This window comes from Ailuropoda melanoleuca, chromosome 10 (genome assembly GCF_002007445.2).
Source record: "Ailuropoda melanoleuca isolate Jingjing chromosome 10, ASM200744v2, whole genome shotgun sequence".
NCBI classification, from domain to species: Eukaryota; Metazoa; Chordata; class Mammalia; order Carnivora; family Ursidae; genus Ailuropoda; species Ailuropoda melanoleuca.
Genome location: NC_048227.1, coordinates 39413622 through 39434013, shown reverse-complemented (window position 1 = coordinate 39434013; position 20392 = coordinate 39413622). Strand labels below are relative to the sequence as shown.

General features: G+C 39.5%; 1 protein-coding gene across 1 annotated transcript in view; it reads right to left on the bottom strand.

Moving 5' to 3' along the window:
• The window catches only part of ZNF292 (zinc finger protein 292), a 91645-nt gene extending 78485 nt beyond the window's left edge, over positions 1-13160 (bottom strand). Inside the window, exons 1-2 of the mRNA XM_002924699.4 lie at positions 13145-13160; positions 12748-12944 (exon numbers count right to left, since the gene is read on the bottom strand). Coding sequence (XP_002924745.2) covers positions 12748-12915 — 168 coding nt within the window. The 5' untranslated portion in view covers positions 12916-12944; positions 13145-13160. The remainder of the gene's footprint in view (positions 1-12747; positions 12945-13144) is intronic.
• Between the last annotated feature and the right edge of the window lie 7232 nt (positions 13161-20392).

Below are 20392 nucleotides of genomic sequence, written 5' to 3'. Positions count from 1 at the left end.
AAAAACACCCTGCAATTTTGGCTCTAGTCTTTTTAAATACATTAATTTTAGCTAATAATTACTATGCAATTCCAGCAGGTGAAAGGAAGAGTCAGTAGAGATGGCCAAGGAGCAGTCACAAAGGTATGAGATTAGGAGAGCAGTGTGAATAAGCTGAAGGGAGATGAACTTAAGATGGGATCACAAACACTTTAAAATGCCAACAGGGGCTGAGCAGGCAGCCACTCCAGCCCGTAGCCATGAATGAGTGCAATACTGCCAGATCTTCTGACTTTCCGAGATTAAGCCAAACATCCATATTTCAATATGAAAGTTTGTAATTTTTAAACTCTGGACAATTACGTTTCTTAAAAACAACAGAGTCACATGAAGTAATCTGAGCTGGTGGATTGCTACTTGGCTCTACAGTTAATGTAAGTATTACAGATATGCTGAGCAAGTGACCTTTAAAAGAACAATTTCTTTAGTATGGTGAGGGGTAGAATCCAAACTGCAATGGAAGGTAAGAAATGAAGACAATAAATACAGTACCTTTCTAAGAAGCATGGCAATAAAGATTAGAAAACAAGTTTAAACCCCGCCCCCTTATAAGGCAAGAAAGGTCTCATATGTGAGTGAAGGGCTTAAAGAAAACAAAGAAATCTGAACATAAATGACCAACAAAGCAAAAAGATGAAAAAGACATGCACACCCTACAGATTCAAGGACAGAAGTGATGGAAAAGAAAATGATGAAGACACAATAAAAGTGGAAAGGTGCTCTGAGAGGGTGGGGAATCAACTGCACAGATAAAGAGATCCACTTTCCAGGGAACAGCCACTTCTCTGGAAACCTAAGGAAGAAAATGAAAGATCCAGAGAAAAAGAGATGAAGACTGGGGGGAATGTGTAAAATGGTGTAGGTCTTCTCCATGAACTCAAAAAGAATTAAATGTTAGCATGGAGTATATTTGTGGAAGTGTGCTTAAGGTTCACTATTATTTAAAATTTATTGTTCCTCTGATAAGGTACAATTTTTCTCTATTCACACTACATACATGTCAGTGCCATGCTTCCAGAGAAATAAATGTATTTTAAATATCAGGTACCAAAAAATGAGTTTATTTAATGTGCCTTAGTATGTAAAACAAAAGTAAGCAGCACAATTAAAACTCTTTTAAAAATTAAATAAAGTATATGAAAGTTCTCAGGGATGGCTTTATTACGTCTCTAAGACAAGAACATTCATTACGTTCTCCAGAATACAGAGAAGAAAGCAGTAAAGTGAAGAAAAATAAGGGAAAAAACCCATACCTGTTTAAGAAGAAAATAATGTCAGAAAAGTATGCCTGAACTCCCTTTACAACCTCTGGCAATGGTACTGTTATATGCTAGATTAGTACTTCTCAAACTTCTCTGCAGAGGTAACTTTTCTGTTTTATACATCAAGATATCAAGTAAAACTCTGGGGTCAAGGGAAAGAATTCCCTTAACTTTTTTAAGTTTTAAAACCACTATCTAGATGACAATAAACTAAGGAGTAATTTACTAACACTAAGATTAATGTTCTTTTACGAAGGAAAATTTCAGATCTAGTCCTAAGTATATTAATAACTAGCATTTACTGTGTACTTCCAGCATTGTAACATGCAAAATGCTCACCAAACATTATGCCTTAATCACAACTTTAAGGCAGATATTACCTCCAGTCTGTAGATGAGAACACAGACACAAAACCAAGCCTGAAGTCCAGAAAGAAGGGAGTTGTAATTTGAATCATAGTTCAAAATCTGTACTTTAATTTAATATGTAATACTACCTTCTCTTATTCCCAGCTTCTCAAATCCCAATTTAAAATTATGGAATTTTAAATTTTGGAAAGGAAACGTTTCAATTGTAAAGCTAATAATCTCCTGGTACATTCCACACATCAAGTTATCTCTCTCCCACTCACACTCCCAAAGTCAAAAGAATTTTTTTATAATTTATTATGAAATAAAATTCCACCTTCTCTAAAATACAGACTTCAAAAAAGTTGGTAGATTGGTACTCTGTTATTTTTCAAGGTGATGGTTAATAGATGGCATTGAATAATGCAGAATTATTGTTTTCAAATTAAACTAGGTCGTTATCATATATAAAACATCAAAGGTATTTCTAAAGTAGTCTCTAAGTGTAAATGAAAATGTTGCTTTATATTATAACAATCATTTAAAATAATTATGTCTTTGATCAATTCTGACAACGAAGGTCTGTAACATTTCTATTTCAAGGATAAAGAAGCAAAGAAAAGTTGTAAGTAGCATGCCAAGGGTCTTTATAAACAGTTTTGTGAAAATTAAAACCAGTGTCCTAAGAATCCCAAGACTTTAATTCACAGTATCTAATGGGCTGTCAAGCAAAGTAGATATGAAAGATAGGATGTAAAGAGTAGGTTTTTTCCATTAAGTAAAACAAGATCTACAGAAGATGATTCTCAGGGTGGGCAGGGGTAGGGGGGAATCAAACACCACAAATGGTTTCATTCAAGAGAAGTAAATCCTCAAAGGTCTTTCTGGTGTTAAAAATAATTTCTCTTTGGCAGCATTTGCAACATCAGGTAACCTTTTCAGAAATATTTTATAAATAGGTCACAATATTGAATATGCTAAGTATGACTTGACAACATACTCAGTTTTACATAATAGGGTGAATTCTTAATTACTAAAGAAACAGCAGTTATGACATGAGCATTCAGAACTGCTACCTATAAAATATCTTCATGCTGACCATGAAGTGCACGATCAATTTGTTTGAGGATATAATTTTATTCATAGTATCTGTTGTTACATGCAATATCCCATTTTAGGCAGGGAACTTTTTTTTAAAATTTCCCTAATAGAGCTTTACAATAAAGTTATACAGGGGCACGTGGGCGGCAGGTTAAGTGTGGGACTCTAGGTTTCAGCTCAGGTCATGAGATGGAGCCCCAAGCTGGGCTCTGCACTCAGCACGGAGTCTGCTTAAAGACTCTCATCCTCTCCCCTGTGCCTTCCCCAACCCCCCTTGCCCCTGTAAGGGAGTGCACGCTCTCTCTCCCCTTTTCTGAAATCAATCTTTAAAAAAATAAACTTATGCAAATATGGTTTGGATAAGTTGTGGTAAGTCAAAAGATCAAACTACTTAAGTATCAGTTTTAGTATTTTATTAAACTTCATGTTTTATTCTTTTGAAATATAATCTTGTCAAAGTTTTGTTCAAAAATTAAAAATAAAAATTTGTATTTTTCAGAATATAAATTGACAAAATGATAATGCTTTTGAGTTAAACATAATGTTTCACATTTTTTATTGATGGAGATTTATCATATTTGCAAAAATTAGGGAAAGATCAAGAATATGTACAAATGATTACATAGAAAATACAAAATGTAAGCTATTAATTTAGAATAAATAAAATTCTAAGTCCCTCATTTTGATAATGGCTCATCTAAAAGTAGTAGTAAAATCATTCTTATTTAACGAAAATTATTTTCTCTCAAAAATCACAAATATTGGCTTCAATTAACTTTGGTAAGCTAAAATTACCACAGGAATTAATTTAAATATTTGATATGCTAACTTTCTAATACCCTATAAAATTGTTTGGGATGGGAATCCAGTCAATTATTAATTACCACTTTTAAATTTAGATTACCTCTTTTTAAATATAAAACCTATATCTGAGAGCTATGAAGTTAATACATAACGTTGCCTATGTCAGTTATCAATAAGGATGTCAAATGTTCCACATGAATACATTGTCCAGATATTTTAACTGCTTCACTTTAGCCATTTAACCAAATATCTCAGCCTTCTTAAATAAATGCCTAAAAAATTTAACATTTTCTGATGATTCAGTGTCATACTAAACAATTATCACATAGTAATGATGAGATCCTAGGAGGCAATTTGGATAAAGTGAAACATTTAAACAAATGGAACGGTATTCAATCCTATCATCTCACAGGTCTTCAGAATAAACAATTCACTGTTAGTCCAGCCTCTCTCTTAACTCCAAGCTTCTTATCACCCCACCTTATTTCTTCAAAGAAAGCATGAGCTAAAGATCTTGTTCAGATTAGAGAGGAGCTCATATCCAAATCCATTTGGCTTTCCACTACATAACACTGCTCCTCTAAGCAAAATCACAAAGGAAGTAAAACAAACAGGTATACTTGTGAGGAATGAAGAGACCAATTTCGATGGAGCAGAAAGTTCCTGTTGAACAGTGAAAGGATGGAAAAAGTGTAAACAGAGCAAGTAGAGTCCTGGGCTGAGGCTTAAATGTGTATGTTATCCTATGCACCAGTATTTCTCAAATTGGGTTCCACGGCCATAATGCTGGGTTTCCAGCATTCACTGTAAGAAATTTAAAACTGTATTTAAATTTTGACGCTCCTCCTAAATAAAATGTTCTGAATGTAAAGAATGTTCTGAATCAGCTAGACTAGAAGGCCACCTTATAATTTAGGACTGCCTTCTTACCTTTATGCTTACTACTAAACTGAGCACAGTGATCCCCCATAAGTAGTTTTCAAACTATTGGCTATAACTATCAATGGACTATAAAATCAAGAGCAGCTTTGCAAAATAATAATAAATAATAAAATAGAATGCACCATACCTAGTAAGGATAAGTACTGTTTTGTGATATTTTTGTTTCAGTGTGACAAGTAAGTTGTAAAGTTAAAAAAAAAAAAAAAGTTACATCTTACCAAAAGCTGAGGTCAAACTTGTAACTCTAAGATCTAAAGACTCACTCTCTTGGGTTTCTGCAAACTCAAACTTGAGAAAACACTGTTACAAGTATTGGACTGCCAATTAGGTAGAAAGATAAAACGCAGGATACTGGGGACTTTCACAAATTGAAAGCAAGATTAAAAGCAAGTTCTTCAGTTACAAAAAAAAAAGAAGAAGAAGAAGGCGGCTAAAGATTAGGACAAGACCTAGGATGCTATTACTGGACTGCACAATGTTCAGACAGCACAAAACACCAAACAGAGACCAGATTTAATATTAAGGTAAAGAACTATTGTAAATAAAGAGGTGGTTCTACAAATTTCCCAAAGTTTGCGTGATGTAGTGGGGACCACCTTCTTCTACTTAGAGACTGAGATTAGAAAACGGGACTGGAAATGCCTTTAGCCAATCTAAGAGAAAAGGAACAAAGAGATGTGCTTTGATTAGAGAATATGGACTGACAAGAAAAAAGCAGAGGCAGGCTACAGAGAGGAAAAATTGAAATCTGACCTATAAAAGTGCCTGACATTGCAGTGGGGATTAAAGAGAATGGGGATATGTGGTAGACTGTTATGTTATAAAAAGAATCACATCTCCTTGTACCCAAAAGAAGATGGGTTTGACCACTTGTAACCAAAAAGACCTTGGCAAACATGACACAAGCAGAAGCTTAAAAAGCAGTTGTGCAACAGAACTTGTTCTCTTCTTGCCATGTAAAGAAATTCCAGGTTACCTTACTAGATAAGAGTGGAGCAAATGAGCCAACCCAACTAAGGAACCTTGACCAACCCACCTGACAACAAGATAAATGAGTGAGACCATCTGGGACCATTCAGCCCCAGACAACCTACCAGCTGACTGCAAACAACCCAACGGACCCATAGACTTGAGAACAGTAATAAAAACAGCTATTCTTCTGGAGCACCTGGCTCTATTGGTAGAGCGTGTAACTCTTGATCTTGGGGTAGTGAGTTCCAGCCCCACATCAGGGGTAGAGCTTACGTAAAACAAAACAAACAAGCAAAACCCCCAGCTGTTCTTCTAAAGCCACTATGTTTTGGGGTAGTTTGTTACACTGCAATGAAACGGATACAGGATACTTCAAGAAAAACCAAAGTTGGGGGGTGCCTGGCTGGCTCAGTCAGTAGAGCATGTGATTCTCAATCTCAGGGTGTGAGTTCAAGCACACACTGGGCATGGAGCCTACTTAAAAAACAAACACCTAAGGTTGTAACATTGTGAACTTCTTTTCTTCTGTTTCAATGTACCAAATTTAGAAGGGTGAGTCTTTAAGCAATATAACCATATATTATCTATACTTAAAAGATTAATTAAAATTCCTTCTTTGGATCCTAAACCCTTACTCTGGTTCTAATCTACCTTTTCTATCCTATTTTTCAACCCAACCCTGACATTTTCCTCCACGATGCCAGTTTGAGGTTGTTCCATTTTTCTGAGTGTTTATTCCCACCCTTCCCACTTCTGTTTAGTTACCCAAATTCATTCAAGACTCAATGTAAATAAGTTTTCCTTTCCTGATCAATTTTTACTAAATTAATTTCAAAATGCTCTTAATTCACATTCCACTTATTGTTATTTATCATTAGATACTTTACCATCTAATATTATTGCTTAACTATTAATATATGCATCAAATTTGTAAGAGCTTCGAAGGCAGAGATCTCCATAGTTCCCTTAGTGCTCCCACATGAGGAATTTAATTACCTAATTAAAATAAATTAAGAAAGGGGTGCATGGATGGCTCAGTCAGTTAAGCGTCTGCCTTGTGCTCAGCTCATGATCCCAGAGTCCTGGGATCAAGCCCCACATCAGGCTCCCTGCTCGTTGGGGGAACCTGCTTCTCCCTCTCCCTCTGCCTGCTGCTCTCCCTGCTTGTGCTCTCTCTGCCAAATAAATAAAATTTTTTAAAAAATGAATAAGAAAAAAATATATGTAACATACTGAATTTTAACACATCTTCTTGGCTAAATATGCATACTCACAGATTAAGTTTTTGTAAAGTGAAGTGAAGGAGGAAAAAGTAACATTTTTCTTCTGAGGTGCACTGTGCAACTCTCAGTGCTAAAAAAGAAATAATGAATCAAGAGATTCTCCTGGAAACAATACATAGTTAAAAAGTTATATGGGGTATGTAACAAACCCATTGATAAAAAACAAACTTTCCATTTTATAAATGAAGCTCCTCCCATAGTGACTGGTTAATTTTATGAACTGGATTTATGTATGGGAGTTGGGAAAAAATAAGGTAATTTCTCAACTTCAACAGAATTTCAAGGAAAATAAATACAGCAGTAGCTTCATATAGTTAACATATATTTTCAAAAATCCTTGGTTTTGCAGGTTAGTCATATAAAATATTATGAAGGGCAATTGCAGAATACATCTTATCTTCCTCCATTTCAATTTAGGACCAGGAAGTAAGTGTCAAGAAGGAGGCAAGCAAAATTTGGTAAAGTTTTCCTTTGCTAAAACTGGTATAAAGCATATTCTGGAAAGTGGAATTTAATATCTCCAATATGCAATCATACTAATTATGAACATTTAAAAAATTATTTCCCTTGAGCATTACCTACACTGTTAAAGTTTAAATGACTTATTACTCCCTCAATACCTAAAGTAATTATCACTAATTAACAAGCAAGCCATCCTTTCTTCTGAAGTGTCCTAAAAATTAACTTAAGATATCCTCTAATAATCAAAAGAAAAAAAAGTCTAGTTTTTGAGGAAAGTGAGCATTTTCAGAACATTGCCACTATAACAAAGCTAAACAGAACATGGAGATAAAAGAATCAACTTGTATCAAACAGATGAAACAAAAATATACTCCGAAATATTTTAACTACATAATTTAAATACTCAGCAGCTCTCCTAACAGTTTTACTTTGATTTTTGCTTCTTATTCCAATAAGGCATCAGTTAATAAAAGCACTAAGGTCCATCTCAAATCCTATCTCAGTAAAACTTTCTCTGATACCCCAGCCAGAAATGCTTACCTCCTACTTTGAAAAATTTATTGAAATTACTATATGTAAAATTAACTTATTTCTCTAAATACCCACTAATAATTAACTGATTAAAGACAGCCATAGACTGGAATTATTAGTGTTTATTTTTTTTAATTTTATTTATTTATTTGAGAGAGAGTGAGAGAGTACGAACAGAGGTAGGAGGAGAGGCAGACTCCCTGCTGAGCAGGGGGGAGCCAGCTTCTCCATCTCCCTCTGCCTGCTGCTCCCCCTGCTTGTGCACTGTCTCTGTCAAAGAAATATAATCTTTAAAAAAAAAAGCCTCAGATTTACAGGAGGAGTTATGGAATGACCTCAAAGATATATTTTTTGGTGAATAAAAGCAAGATGCAGTGTACAGTATGTCCTCGTCTTAATTTTTTAAAAAAAGCAAACATGTATTTCTGGAAAGAGGGATAAGAAACTATTAGAGGGACTATCTTTGTTGGGGGTGCCAGGAGGTCTGGATGGGAAGATCAAGTTTTTGTTATATGCCCTTTCTCTGTTTAAATTGGTAAAAAAAAAAAAAAATTCAGTACACTAACTTCTTTTTTTAAAGATTTTATTTATTTGCCAGAGAAAGAGAGATGGTGCACAAGCAGAGGGAGCAGCAGGCAGATACGGGACTCAACCCCGGGACCTTCGAATCATGACCAGAGCCTACTGCAGATGCTTAACCGACTGAGTCCCCCAGGAGTCCCTACACTACACTTTCAATTTAAAAAACAGAATAAAAAGTAAATTTGTTAATGACACACTGCCTTTTGACACCTCTTCAACTGTCATCTTGAAGTTTTATTTAATTCTTATTATTTTATATACTACAAAAGTCCTCTGTATCTTACATCCCCTAACATCTAAATCTAGGCTTTGCATTAAATGCTTTCTTAAAAGTACAGAATTGTAATTATATCAAAAGGTCAAATCTGTGCTTTAATCGGGACAGTTAAGTATGCTGAAACTGCTACCCTCTTACCCCAGTAAAACTGAATTGTTTAAGTAATTGCTTGTAATTTCTACTAAGGAAGTAGAAATTTTCTTGACCTCTCAAGCTCAGTGTGAATTTAAATATGGTTGAACAGCATTTACCTGGACCTGTTCTACATCAGCTACATTTCTTAATATGATCTCTATATTATCTTAACATGAAAAGATCATAACAACTAACAAAAATCTTAATATATTATTTTTCTTTCTGTTCAGTGTTTTCTCAAAAGAACACTGTGGGTATTTAGGCAGAGTAATACATTTCAATGAGGTGGGACTGTCCTAATGACCTCAGAAAATTTAGTATCCATGGCCCACGGGCACTAAATGCCAGTATCACATCTGCAGACATTGCAATGACAGAACTGATCCCACATATTTTCAAACACCCCTGAACAGAGAACTTCAGGGGGAAAAGTAGTAGGCAGTTGAGAAACACTGCTTATATGAATTAAAGTATGAAGTATGTGTGTGCGTGTGTGCACTCGTGCAAAATACAAACATATTTCCAAAACCGCAATCCAATCTTTTAAAACAATTATCAGCCACCAAAAGATAAATAACCAAAACCAGTCACAACTCATGTATTAATCAACCAGTCATCCAGCCCCGTATATAATGCTGTCAACAAATACTATGCCCTAACAAGTCATTCTTCAACTATTACAATGGCTTAACTTTTTAAATGAATAATTACTTTAAAATCCTTTTAGAATAATTCTTCTATTGACATGCTTCGATTTAAACTCCCAAATAAAAACCTTCCACTCTACTGCACTGATCTCCTAAATAAAAGAAATAAATCACATTTTACAACAATTAGTTGTCTACCTTCCTTCAGAGAGTGTAGGCTCCTTGAAGCCGGGGACCATGAACATGACCGTCTGGTCCACAGTGTAGATATTCAATAACAATGTTGAGTGAGTGAGTGAATACTGACCCCATCTAATACAATAAATAGCCCAACAAGTTCCAATTATAATCAATTTTTATGTAATGATCCTGACACAAAAAAATGCAAGAAATTACTTCTGGTTATCCTATATTCTTATCTTATTCTAAGTCGATTTTAAGAAAATCAATGAAGTAAACTACATTACCCAGATTAAAGCTAGCTTGTAAAGATTTAAAGAAATTTGAGATTTTTGACAGGCACTCCTTTACACTCATCCCCTACAACCTTTCCCTCCTCCTACTTAAGCTTTAAGCAAATGTTCAGGTAAACAAAAATGGAGCATACTTCCAACACAATATAAAGAACAAAACAATACTGTTAACAGTAAGAAAACCTTAATGTCTTTTATTTCTATTTTACTTCTCAGAACTTCATTCAAAAAGAAAGTCTATAAACTAGTAATATGCATAAGCAACTTCTTCTTTGCAGGTTTCACTATATTCTCCAGAACTCATCTGCTGAGGTAAAAATTCAAAATACATAGGTCATTTTTTAAAACTAATTCATTTCTTAAAATAAATGCAACAATAAGGATTACACAAGCACTAAGTGTTAACAGGTATAGATATTAAGTCTGAAGCCCACTAACTCTAACAAATATTTGTTCATCTTTGCCTTTCTGAAGCATGTATCACAGTTTTACAGAAAAAGCTTACAAAGAAAACGCTAATCTCAAGGCTAGACACAAGACCTAATTTCTAGCTCCTAGCATTTCAAGTACCGTTTTTAAATGGCTCCAATAAATTCTTTGTTAACCACTGCTTTGCTCAACTCATATCAGAATGTTAATAATGGCTAGGATACAATTTTAAAGAAACAATTATGCTTCAAGTTACCGCCCATCTGACCAAATCACTAAAACAGATTATTAGAGAAAACAAAACAACAAAAAACCCACTGCATTTGTTCCAGAGGAAATCAAATATCAGATACATTCTGTAACTGTTCAAGTAATGGAGATTACTTTTAAATGTATTTAAATTATTGTGGGATTTTAATGCATGAAATATTTCATTATTCTTGAAATCCAGAAACCCAGCATTTGTTTTATTACTGTTTCCTGCAGCACTGGTCAATAAAAACTATTTACCTGTTATAAAACTAATCACTTAAAACACAGTAAATTCCTTTCATACTGATAAAAAACAATGGTGTTTCATCCACTAAAAATAATTTTTAAAGTGATAACTTTGATATTGCATACACTCAAAAAAGTCCAACCTGCATGAGATTCCACTTTCCCAGAATTATTAATCCTGCTTAAAATATTGCTGGCCAAGAATATTTACAGTAATTAGCTTTAAACCCATCAGTGGATGCAGCTATCTGAAAAGTATCTTGCAGCAAAGCTAGACTTTAATACTTTCCAGGGGCTAAAGCGGACTTGACTTATAAAAGAAACACTTCCTTTTATGGATACTTTAAGTATTCTTTTACAGCTAAAGTAAATCTTTATATCTAAAAGACCAATTAACCATGAACTGGCACTGCCAGGGTAGGTCAAAATGGCAAATTTCAACAATTCTCTAAACAAGGATTCAAGGGAATGATGGAATCTGCAATTTTGCCATACGTATTCATCAGAAGTTTATTATCTTAAGTGGGGAGCTTTCACATTGCACAGACTCCTAGACAAGTCACCACTTGATCTCACAAAGTTTTTTTTTTTAAGATAATGAAGTACTACCAAATAATTAGTGACAATAGCGTGCATACATTAATGGAGAATTTTTTGTATGGGTTCGAGAATCCCTGATCTTCTAAAGGAAAGATTTCTGAACACTAAAAATTAAGTAAAAATGTAATCTATTCGGAGATTCTAAAATAGTCCACCCATTGTTCGGCCTTAGGGTATCTTTCCAAAACAACTTCTCTATAATGATACGCTGACAAGTTAACTCTAAATGTGACCTGTATAAATTATCTTTTTCCTGGACACGACAATCTAACCAAAATCTTCACCACAGCCAGCAGCAGCTCCTTGAAATTTCAAACGTAACTGGAGGGTTTGTAATCAGGTCCAAATGTAGACCCAAACTCTCCGATTTCTACCGAGCAAATAGTGCTTTAATATTCCAAATCCTGGTTAGAACGCAGTTACCGAAAAGCAGTGTCCTTATTCAAGAAAAGGAAGGAAAGGTCTGAAACTGACCTGAGCACAGGTCCACAAGAACCTCAACCCTCTCCGTTTCACCAGATAGGGAAGGCTCCAAGTAATAGGGGCGGTGGGGAGATGGGGGAGGAAGGGCAGAGGAAACCGTACTTCTCGAAGGGTGAAAGCCAAACAGAAGCAGACTCTGGGAAGCCGCCCCACGGGATACAGGGAGAGCTCCTCTCCTCTACCGAGGAGAGCAACCTTTACCATGGAAGCGGTGCACCAAGCAAGCAAACGCAGGAAGGGACAACCTCTTCGCCCCCACCCCCGAACGTCTCCGCCGGCTAGAAGGGGTCGGCGAGGACTGTTCTTCGGGACATCAACAAAGGCCCCTTCAATCCAAAGGCAAAACTCGAACAACAAAGGCCGGGAGACAGAGAGGACGGGGCCGGAGGCGGGACGGATGAAAGCAGGGAGAAGCAAAGGAATCAAACCAGTGGGGGCGGAGGCCCGTCGGAGTGGGAAACCAGAGGCGCAGAGGCGGGGGGCGCGGTAATCCCCAGTGCACAATAAGAGGAGGAGGAAAAAGAGGACCTGGCTTCCATTCCTCCTTTACCCTCTCCCTGCGGCAGAGAGGACTCCAGTCCTCGGCCGTCTACATATCCTTGGCCTCGGGTACCGCGCAGTCCCGAGTTCGGGGAAGGAAAGGGGAGGGGGGATTTTCCGCCCTGACCACAACTCCCTTCCCCCAGTCAGGAGCTGCCGACAACAACCGCCACAACGGCAGTCACACAAAGGCGCCTTCCTCGTACTCCCCGCTCCCGCCTGGGCGGCGGCGCCAACGATGCCAAAGAAGCGACGACCACCGCTCAGCCCCCAGGCGCTCGCTCGCCCTCTTCCCCCTCTGGCTGGGGAAAAGGGGGAGGGGACCCCCGGGCGCCCTCACCTGGCACAGCTGCTGACAGTACTCCGTGGCCGCTTCCACGGCCGGCACGCGGCTATCCCGCAGCTGTCGCTCCAGCTCCTGGAGCCGCTCGCCCAGGCGCTGCAGCTCCGCGACGCAACCGCCTCCGCCGCGACTCAACCTCTCCTGCTCGGCCTCTTCGTCCGCCATCTTCACACCCCGCTCCGTCGCGTACGCACCTGGGTCACGTGATAACACAATGCCACGTTCGGCGGGGTCACGTGCCGGGCGCGCTCGCACGCCGCCGAGCACGTACAAAGGGCCCGTTGGGGAGGATGGGGGAGCGGAGAGAGTGGCGCGAGGGAGCCCGAGGGAGGTGAAGGGAAGGGGAAAGGAAGAGGGCGGGGTTGGGGCGTGCGGAAAACCGCGGTTTACTTACCCCGAGCGGGAAGTGGGCTGCAGCGGCCGAAAGGGGCGGGCCGGTGGAAGCCTGCTCTCGGTCACGTGGGCGCCGCGACTGGGGGTGGGGGAAAGCCTGGGATGGGGCTGCCCTCTCGAGTGTCCCGATTCCGGCGTAGCTTTCCCCAATCCCCGAAGTATTCTACGGACATTTGCCCCAGTTCCCCAAGAGGATGGGCGAGAGAAAGCTCTGGGTGGGCTAGGGCAATGGCTGCATATGCGGTTGGCCTGTAGGCAAGCCAGAACAGGGGAAAAGGGAGAAGGTAAAACCTACCCATGGACCGCAAGCGTGAAAGCCAAAGCGGGACTATGAACTGTCAAAATTGTCTCTGACTTCTCACCAGGCGGGGGAGGAGGGATCTAGTTTTGAGGTACCAGATCTCATCCCACTAGGCTCTCCTCTTCAGCCCCAAGAACGCCTCTCCCCTGGAAACACAATTTCTAGGGGGTGGAGGCAACAAAGAAAAATAACAATTGGATCAGAGCAGAATGAGGTTCAAATCCTCAGTCTGGAAAACGGAGCGAGCTCATGAAAAGCATAGCTTGAAAGATTTCGCTCTATGAAATTGTGGACGTTGTAACCAGATGATTTTTAAGCCACAAAAACATTTCTAGACTAAGTGATAGCCAACTAGTCGTTTCACTGTGATTTAAGACTTTCTCCTACACATTACAGAAATCACCATCACTGAAAACACTGTATGAAAGCTCTTGAAAAGAAAGTAGGTCAAGAAAAAAAATAAGAACTCCATTAAAATCACAACGGAGGAGGGAAAATTGATGCTAAAGTAAAAGAACAAGTTACCAAGAATTATAAATTCAACGGCATTTTTTCCCCTCGTGCTGCAAATAGAGATGGCATTCTCAACCATATTGTATATGGTTACCTGAAAGGAATGAATATGTGACACTTGAACAAAACAGTAGAAGAGGTACAACAAAAAGTCAAGTCCTTAACCCTAATGTTCAGAAAAATAAAATGAATATTTTGTAAGTAGTAGAAAATTAGACAAGATGCTTATCTTTCTTAAAACTGAATGGTCTACAAAAATTCAGAAATGATACTGATCAGGCACTTAGTCTTTTCACTATCATTCCAAGTGAAGTATATTTTTCTAGTACAAGAATTTAAAATAAGACTTCCTATTGTGTGCAGCATCCTCTTCCAGAGATTTCTAGCAGCTACAGAAAATATTCTAGATAATATATTGTCCGGAGTGAATGTTTTGCAATGCATCAGTGGTAGCAACATCTGTTAAGTGCCAATGTATAAGGTGAGTGGGCACAATTCAACCCTTTATGAAAAACAGTATCAGTTAAAATATTAGTACAGCATATGTGTACTGATATTACATATTAACATACATGTACTTATGGAAGAGTCTGGGGAGTACATTAAAAGGCTAAGGAGTGGGGATATTTTTTAAAGTATCACTGATAGCTGAAAAAGCAACAATTAAGGCAGCTAATAGATTTTAATATTTGCAGCTCACTTTCCCAAGTGAAGTATTTTAGACATCCAAAACCAGGTTTCTCCAATTTATGTTATTTTAGGATGATGGTGCAAATATAAAAAGTGAGAAATATGAAATTAGCCAAATGTACCAGGAAATCCAAAGATAGATACCAAAAGTTTAGCAAGGTATATTTTCACTTCAAGTATAATGACTTACACCACACCTAATCTACAGAAAGAAAGAAAAACAGAGAAAAGAAAGGAATATATATGAAAAGAGAAATATATCCAAATACTGATTTTAAAAAATAGCCTGAGAATGTAGGTCATTCCCACCTCCTCCCCAGGAGAGCCCTAAAACCAAGAAGACCTGATTAGCAAATTGATGCTGAGCACTATTAAGGTCTTGCAAATGTCCCTCAGCATGAACGACTAAGTCCTTCACTTTTATGTGTTATCTTTGATCTCTACCTCCCCGTTCCTCTGTTTTAGAGCCTATAGGAAATGGAAGGACTAGGAGTGGGTGGTGTAATATTTAATCATCATTTACTAAGTATTTATGCACATGCACTGCTTGGTTTGGGAAAATCAAAGGTGGATAAAAACTATTCCTGCCGTGAAGAAGCTTACAGTTGTGATGAAGAGTCACCTGCAAAGGCATTATTTACAACATGACAAGTGTTCTATTATGAAAATGCGTGTAGATTCAACTCAGAACACAATAGTCTGAGGTCCTAACTAGAATGTCTACAGAATCTCAACAAAGTACAGGTTTTTAATTAAATGAGAAGGACTGGAAATTCTCTCCCTTGAGGTTGACATTGTCTGGAGATCTCAGAAATCTCATTCTTATCCATAGAAAACATGTATCAACAAGTTCATGACTTGTTTGTACCTAAGTCCATTTGTTCTTAAATACCAAACTGTCAGTTCATGGGAATCATTACACACACACACACACACACACACACACACACACACACACACACCCCTACTTATTGAGACGTTCCTGGGATAATTTGGAGGACTGTTCCATCCAGAAACAAGAATAAACCCTAGGGCCAAGAGAATCTGCCTGTCTGGGGAACTCAGTGTCTGCACAGCGAATGCCCGCGCCCATTTTGGATACAGCGTGACTGTTATGGACATGATATAATCATATGAACTTCCATTCCCAAAAGGCTCAATTTCAGAGTAAATCTGAGAGACAGAAATAGACCCCTACCCAACTCCTGCGATCAATGAAGCTGGGGAAACCTTTAGTGGACAGATGTGTTTGCATCCAGGCCACCTGTGCCTGCCTGTTTCTCCAGTTGCCCAGCCTGCCCCGACCTGCACCTCGCCAGTGCACATTTTTTCACTAGAATTCTTGAAATAGCAGGGCCCAGGTTGGGAAGGAAGGGAGCTGGGTTGTGCCTGCTAACAGAGCCAGAGGGCCGTGCCAGGGATGCAGCGAACGCGGTGTTTGCGGAAAACGGTTCGCTGAGGGTTGAGGCTGGGCAGGTCCTTCCGACCCCGGGCGCAGAGAGCCACCGCAGTCGCGCCCCCATCCCAACAGGCGGGGAGAGAGCGCAAGGCCAGGAGGTGGCAGAGACAGCGCGCCGCTCTCTCGAGCGGCTGTTTCTCCCTTCCCCGGCTCTCTCCCTGGGCACCCGCGGCCGAGAAGGTCCACAGGACTAGAGCCGGACTAAAGCTCGCTCCGCTCTGCTCCGCTAACCCTCTATGCGGGTCTCCAGTCGGCGGAGGCCAGACTTGGCTCCGCAGACCGTGGTCCAACGCTCGCTAGCCCGGCAGCCGCGGGAGTGCTTGCGTCCTCGGTCCTGGGGCCGCCGCCGCCGCCGCCCGCGCGCTAGCAACGTAGCATTGGCCAAGGCGGCTTTCCCACCTAGCGCTGCAGATCAAGTCCATAGGGCTGCTGTGTCTCCTGGCCCGGGAGCAGCGGGCGCCAGGGGCCTCCCGGCCCAGAAATGCTGGAGCCTCCACAGGGCGCGGCGGGGCGCTGGGCCTCCGGAAACCGACTGGGAGGGGATGCTCCAGTCCGTCCTGCCGAGGCCGCGGTGCGGGCACTGCTGCTTACTGTCTGGCTGGCTCAACCTGCTCTCTTCCAAAGAGCTGGGCCGCCGGCCCCGGGCAGGCCGCCTCGGGGAACTCGGAGGTGAGGGCTAGAGTCTGTCTGGGGCTTGGTCGGGTAGAAAGTATCCCCGGAGTCTGGGAACCACTGCCGTGCCCACAGACACACAGAAGGAGCATGGGTTTGAAGCTCTATTGGCATCGGTTAAAAACGCACCACCCTTTGACAAGGAAGACATTTTTCTGGAGAGGAACAGTGAAGGGAGTCAAATAAGATGAAAACACGAGGCAGGTGCTGTTCCACATGCTGAAATTATTCTAAAGGCACCGGGACACAGGACCCACATCTAGGAGGATTAATTTTAGTCCTTGAGTTGTCCCAGAAAGAAGATGGACAGGTAATTAAGTGAGGAGGGATATTTTTATTGCCTATTTGGATAACTTTTTTTCTTTCCCCAGGAGGAAAAGCCACATGTGAATGAGAAAGAGGAACAACACCTTAAGGAAATGCTTTTAATACAGCCTCAATTATTCAAACGTACAAATTAACCAAGGTGAAAATAATCACTAAATAAAGCAAGATAAAATCTTGGAAGCATGAGAGTAGTATGCACCGTTTCTGTAGAGAATCCTTGAGTTATTTCACAGTACCTCTCCAAAGAAGCAAAGAGAAAAAAGTAGAAAGTGCCTTTCTTTTCTTATATTTCTGTTTTAATCACTGTATCTCATTTACTTCATTGAAAATCTATCAGAGTATTACTTCTGTGGCATGAAGGGTCAGAATTTTCCTTTCTTCCCTTTAGGTTCTAGTGATTAAATTGCTATAAGACAGATTAACAGGAGAAAGCAAAGTTTAATAACATGTGTACCGCCTGTATACATGGAACAGACATGGGAAACTGTAAGCCAGGGTATGCTGGTTATGCAGATCTAAGTTCTGGTCTTTTCTGTGGATGTGAGTTTCTAGAGATTGAATCATCCCCTTCTTCCAGACACAGTGAAGGAGGGAGACACCCTTACAAATGGAGATTTCCCTTGTAAATATAAATGTCTCTCACAAAACAGTAACTTCTACTCAGTTCCCAGAGCTTACCCGTGTCTGCTGTTTCTTAAAAATAACCAGTTTAATATAATCCTCAGGCTAAGAGACATATTTTGGGGTAACCAATTCTGCTGCCGTTTAGTCCCACCTTTGAAACTTTAAATAAGAAATTTCGCAATCAAAAAGCTTGAGTTGCTCCATCTCACAGAAGCTGTCTCTTAGTCCTGACAATTGGTCAGTTCAGTTACACACTCATGTCTCATTTCAGAAGGCAGTCTAGGTGGGATCCCAAAGTTAGGCCTATATTGTGTAAGCAATCAGGTAATTAACAAGAACCATTTCTGTGGAAACAAAAGAAAAGCAAAGGTTAATGATTGGAGCAAATTATAAATCAGTTTCTGAGCCCAGGAGACAGCCAGTCAAGATTTCTAGTTGTCGGGGTTGAAGAACCTTCAGATGGGGTGAGGGGATGCAATGACAATCTGAGAGATTTTCCTGGTTTCCAGTTTGAATGGCTCTGATTATATCATCTGTGTACCAATAAACTTTCTTTTTTTTTTTTTTAAAGATTTTATTATTTATTCGACAGAGATAGAGACAGCCAGCGAAGAGAGGGAACACAAGCGGGGGAGAGGGAGAGGAAGAAGCAGGTTCATAGCAGAGGATCCTGACATGGGGCTCGATCCCATAACGCCGGGATCACGCCCTGAGCCGAAGGCAGACGCTTAACCGCTGTGCCACCGGCGCCCCCCAATAAACTTTCTGAGAGGACCATACAACAAGCGTGAAGAAGATGGTCTAAATATGAGCTATTGTGGCAATTTTTCTGAATTTTTAAAAAGATTTATTTATTTGAGAGAGAGAGCATGGGAGCGGGGATGGGGAAGAGCAGAGGGAGAAGGAGAAAGTCAAGCTGACTCCGAGCTGAACATGGAGCCTGACTTGGGGCTCGATCTCATGACCCTGAGATCACGAACTGAGCCAAACCCAGGAGTCCGATGCTTAATGGATTGAGCCACCCAAGCCCAATTTCTGAAATTTATATCAAGTGTCTAGTTTCAGTTTGCAGGGCTTGGAGGTGAAGGACAGTTTTAGTTCTCAGTGATTCCAAATCAAAGGATGGGAGAAAATTGGAAAAGTTAGTTTGGAGATTGTAGCTAGCTGAGGAAACTAGAAGAATTTAGGATCCATCCAATTTATAGGAAATACCAAAACCTCAAAGACAATTAACATGACTGGACTTAATAGGTCTAAAATCTGTTATCTACACATTATAATTTCTACTGAGGCCTAATTTTTCTTTCTATAATCACTACTTTATCTTATTTGAAAATGATCTAGATAGTCAATAAATATCTCATCATTAATTTTAATTTAACAAAACTGAAGTTTCAAATTACCAAAGAGATTTGGGAAACTGTTTTTAAGTTACACATACCTTAAAATATAATTGTTGCTGAAAAGTTTATCTATAACTCTTATCCCACTTACATCTCTCTAAATAATTCATTCCCAGCAATCATGTTTAGAAGAATTTGTTTTTAAGTCAATTAAATAGAGCTCTCCTACAACTTAATTTTAGCAACAAAAATATCACACATCTGTAACAGGTGTATACATGCATAGATGAACATAAATATACAGAATCAAAGAAATCTTAAAGCTTTGTTTTAAAATTTCAGCTATGAGAGATGCCTAGGTGGCTCAGGTGGTTAAGCATCAACTCTTGGTTTCAACTCACGTCATGATCTCAGGATTGTGAGATTCAGCCCTGCATCGGTGCGTGGAGTCTTCTTGAGATTCCCTCTCTCCCTCTCCCTCTGCCCCTCCCACTGCTCATGCTCTCTTTCTTGTTCTTGCTCTAGAATAAATAAACAAATAAATAAAATCTTTAAAAAATAAAGTAAAATAAAACTTTAGCTATGAGGTGGGCATAATAATGCAAAACTTATTGGTTTATAAAAGAGAAGCTGGATCCAAGCTGTGTTTTTGGCAGATGGAATAAATCTTGCGATGGCTAAAGCTTTTTTTACTAATATTTGTGAAGAATACATTTAAGACTTTTTATTAGCCCACTTTCTAAATACCTACCCCCTTCATATTTCTTCTGATGAGAAACTTGTCCCTGAAGTTTGCGTTTTGAAAAATGGCTCTTAGTTCCCAGAGAAGAGGGGAGTAGAAAATCTAAACCACAAAGGCACAGAGAAATTATACAAGTTTTCTCCAAGACAGTGAGAGAGGGAAACTGAAGGGACCCAAAAAATGCTGTTGTTTTTTTCTTTGCTCCTTTCCTTCTTCTATTCTTGCTATAACCTGCACCCCTGCCTTAATGTATGTCCTTCTTGTAAAGGTCAAGGAGTTAATGTTGTTTTTGTTTTTGTTTTTTTTTTTTTTTGGAGATTTCCTGCATAATAGAGAATATCTAAGGAGTCACCAGGCAAGGTTGTCAAGTATGTTTTCCAAGACCACTGACTACAGACACCCTGACACCAAGACCCCTGGCTTTAGGGCATAAGTGACTTATGGAGGATGCCTGAACACTTGTCCTTAATCGACCAGTTCCTGAATGCCCAAGAAGACACGTACACCACCAGATGAATATCCTCAATAAAAACTCCAGACCCCAAGCAAAAACAAGATTCATTCTCCTTTTCCTTTCT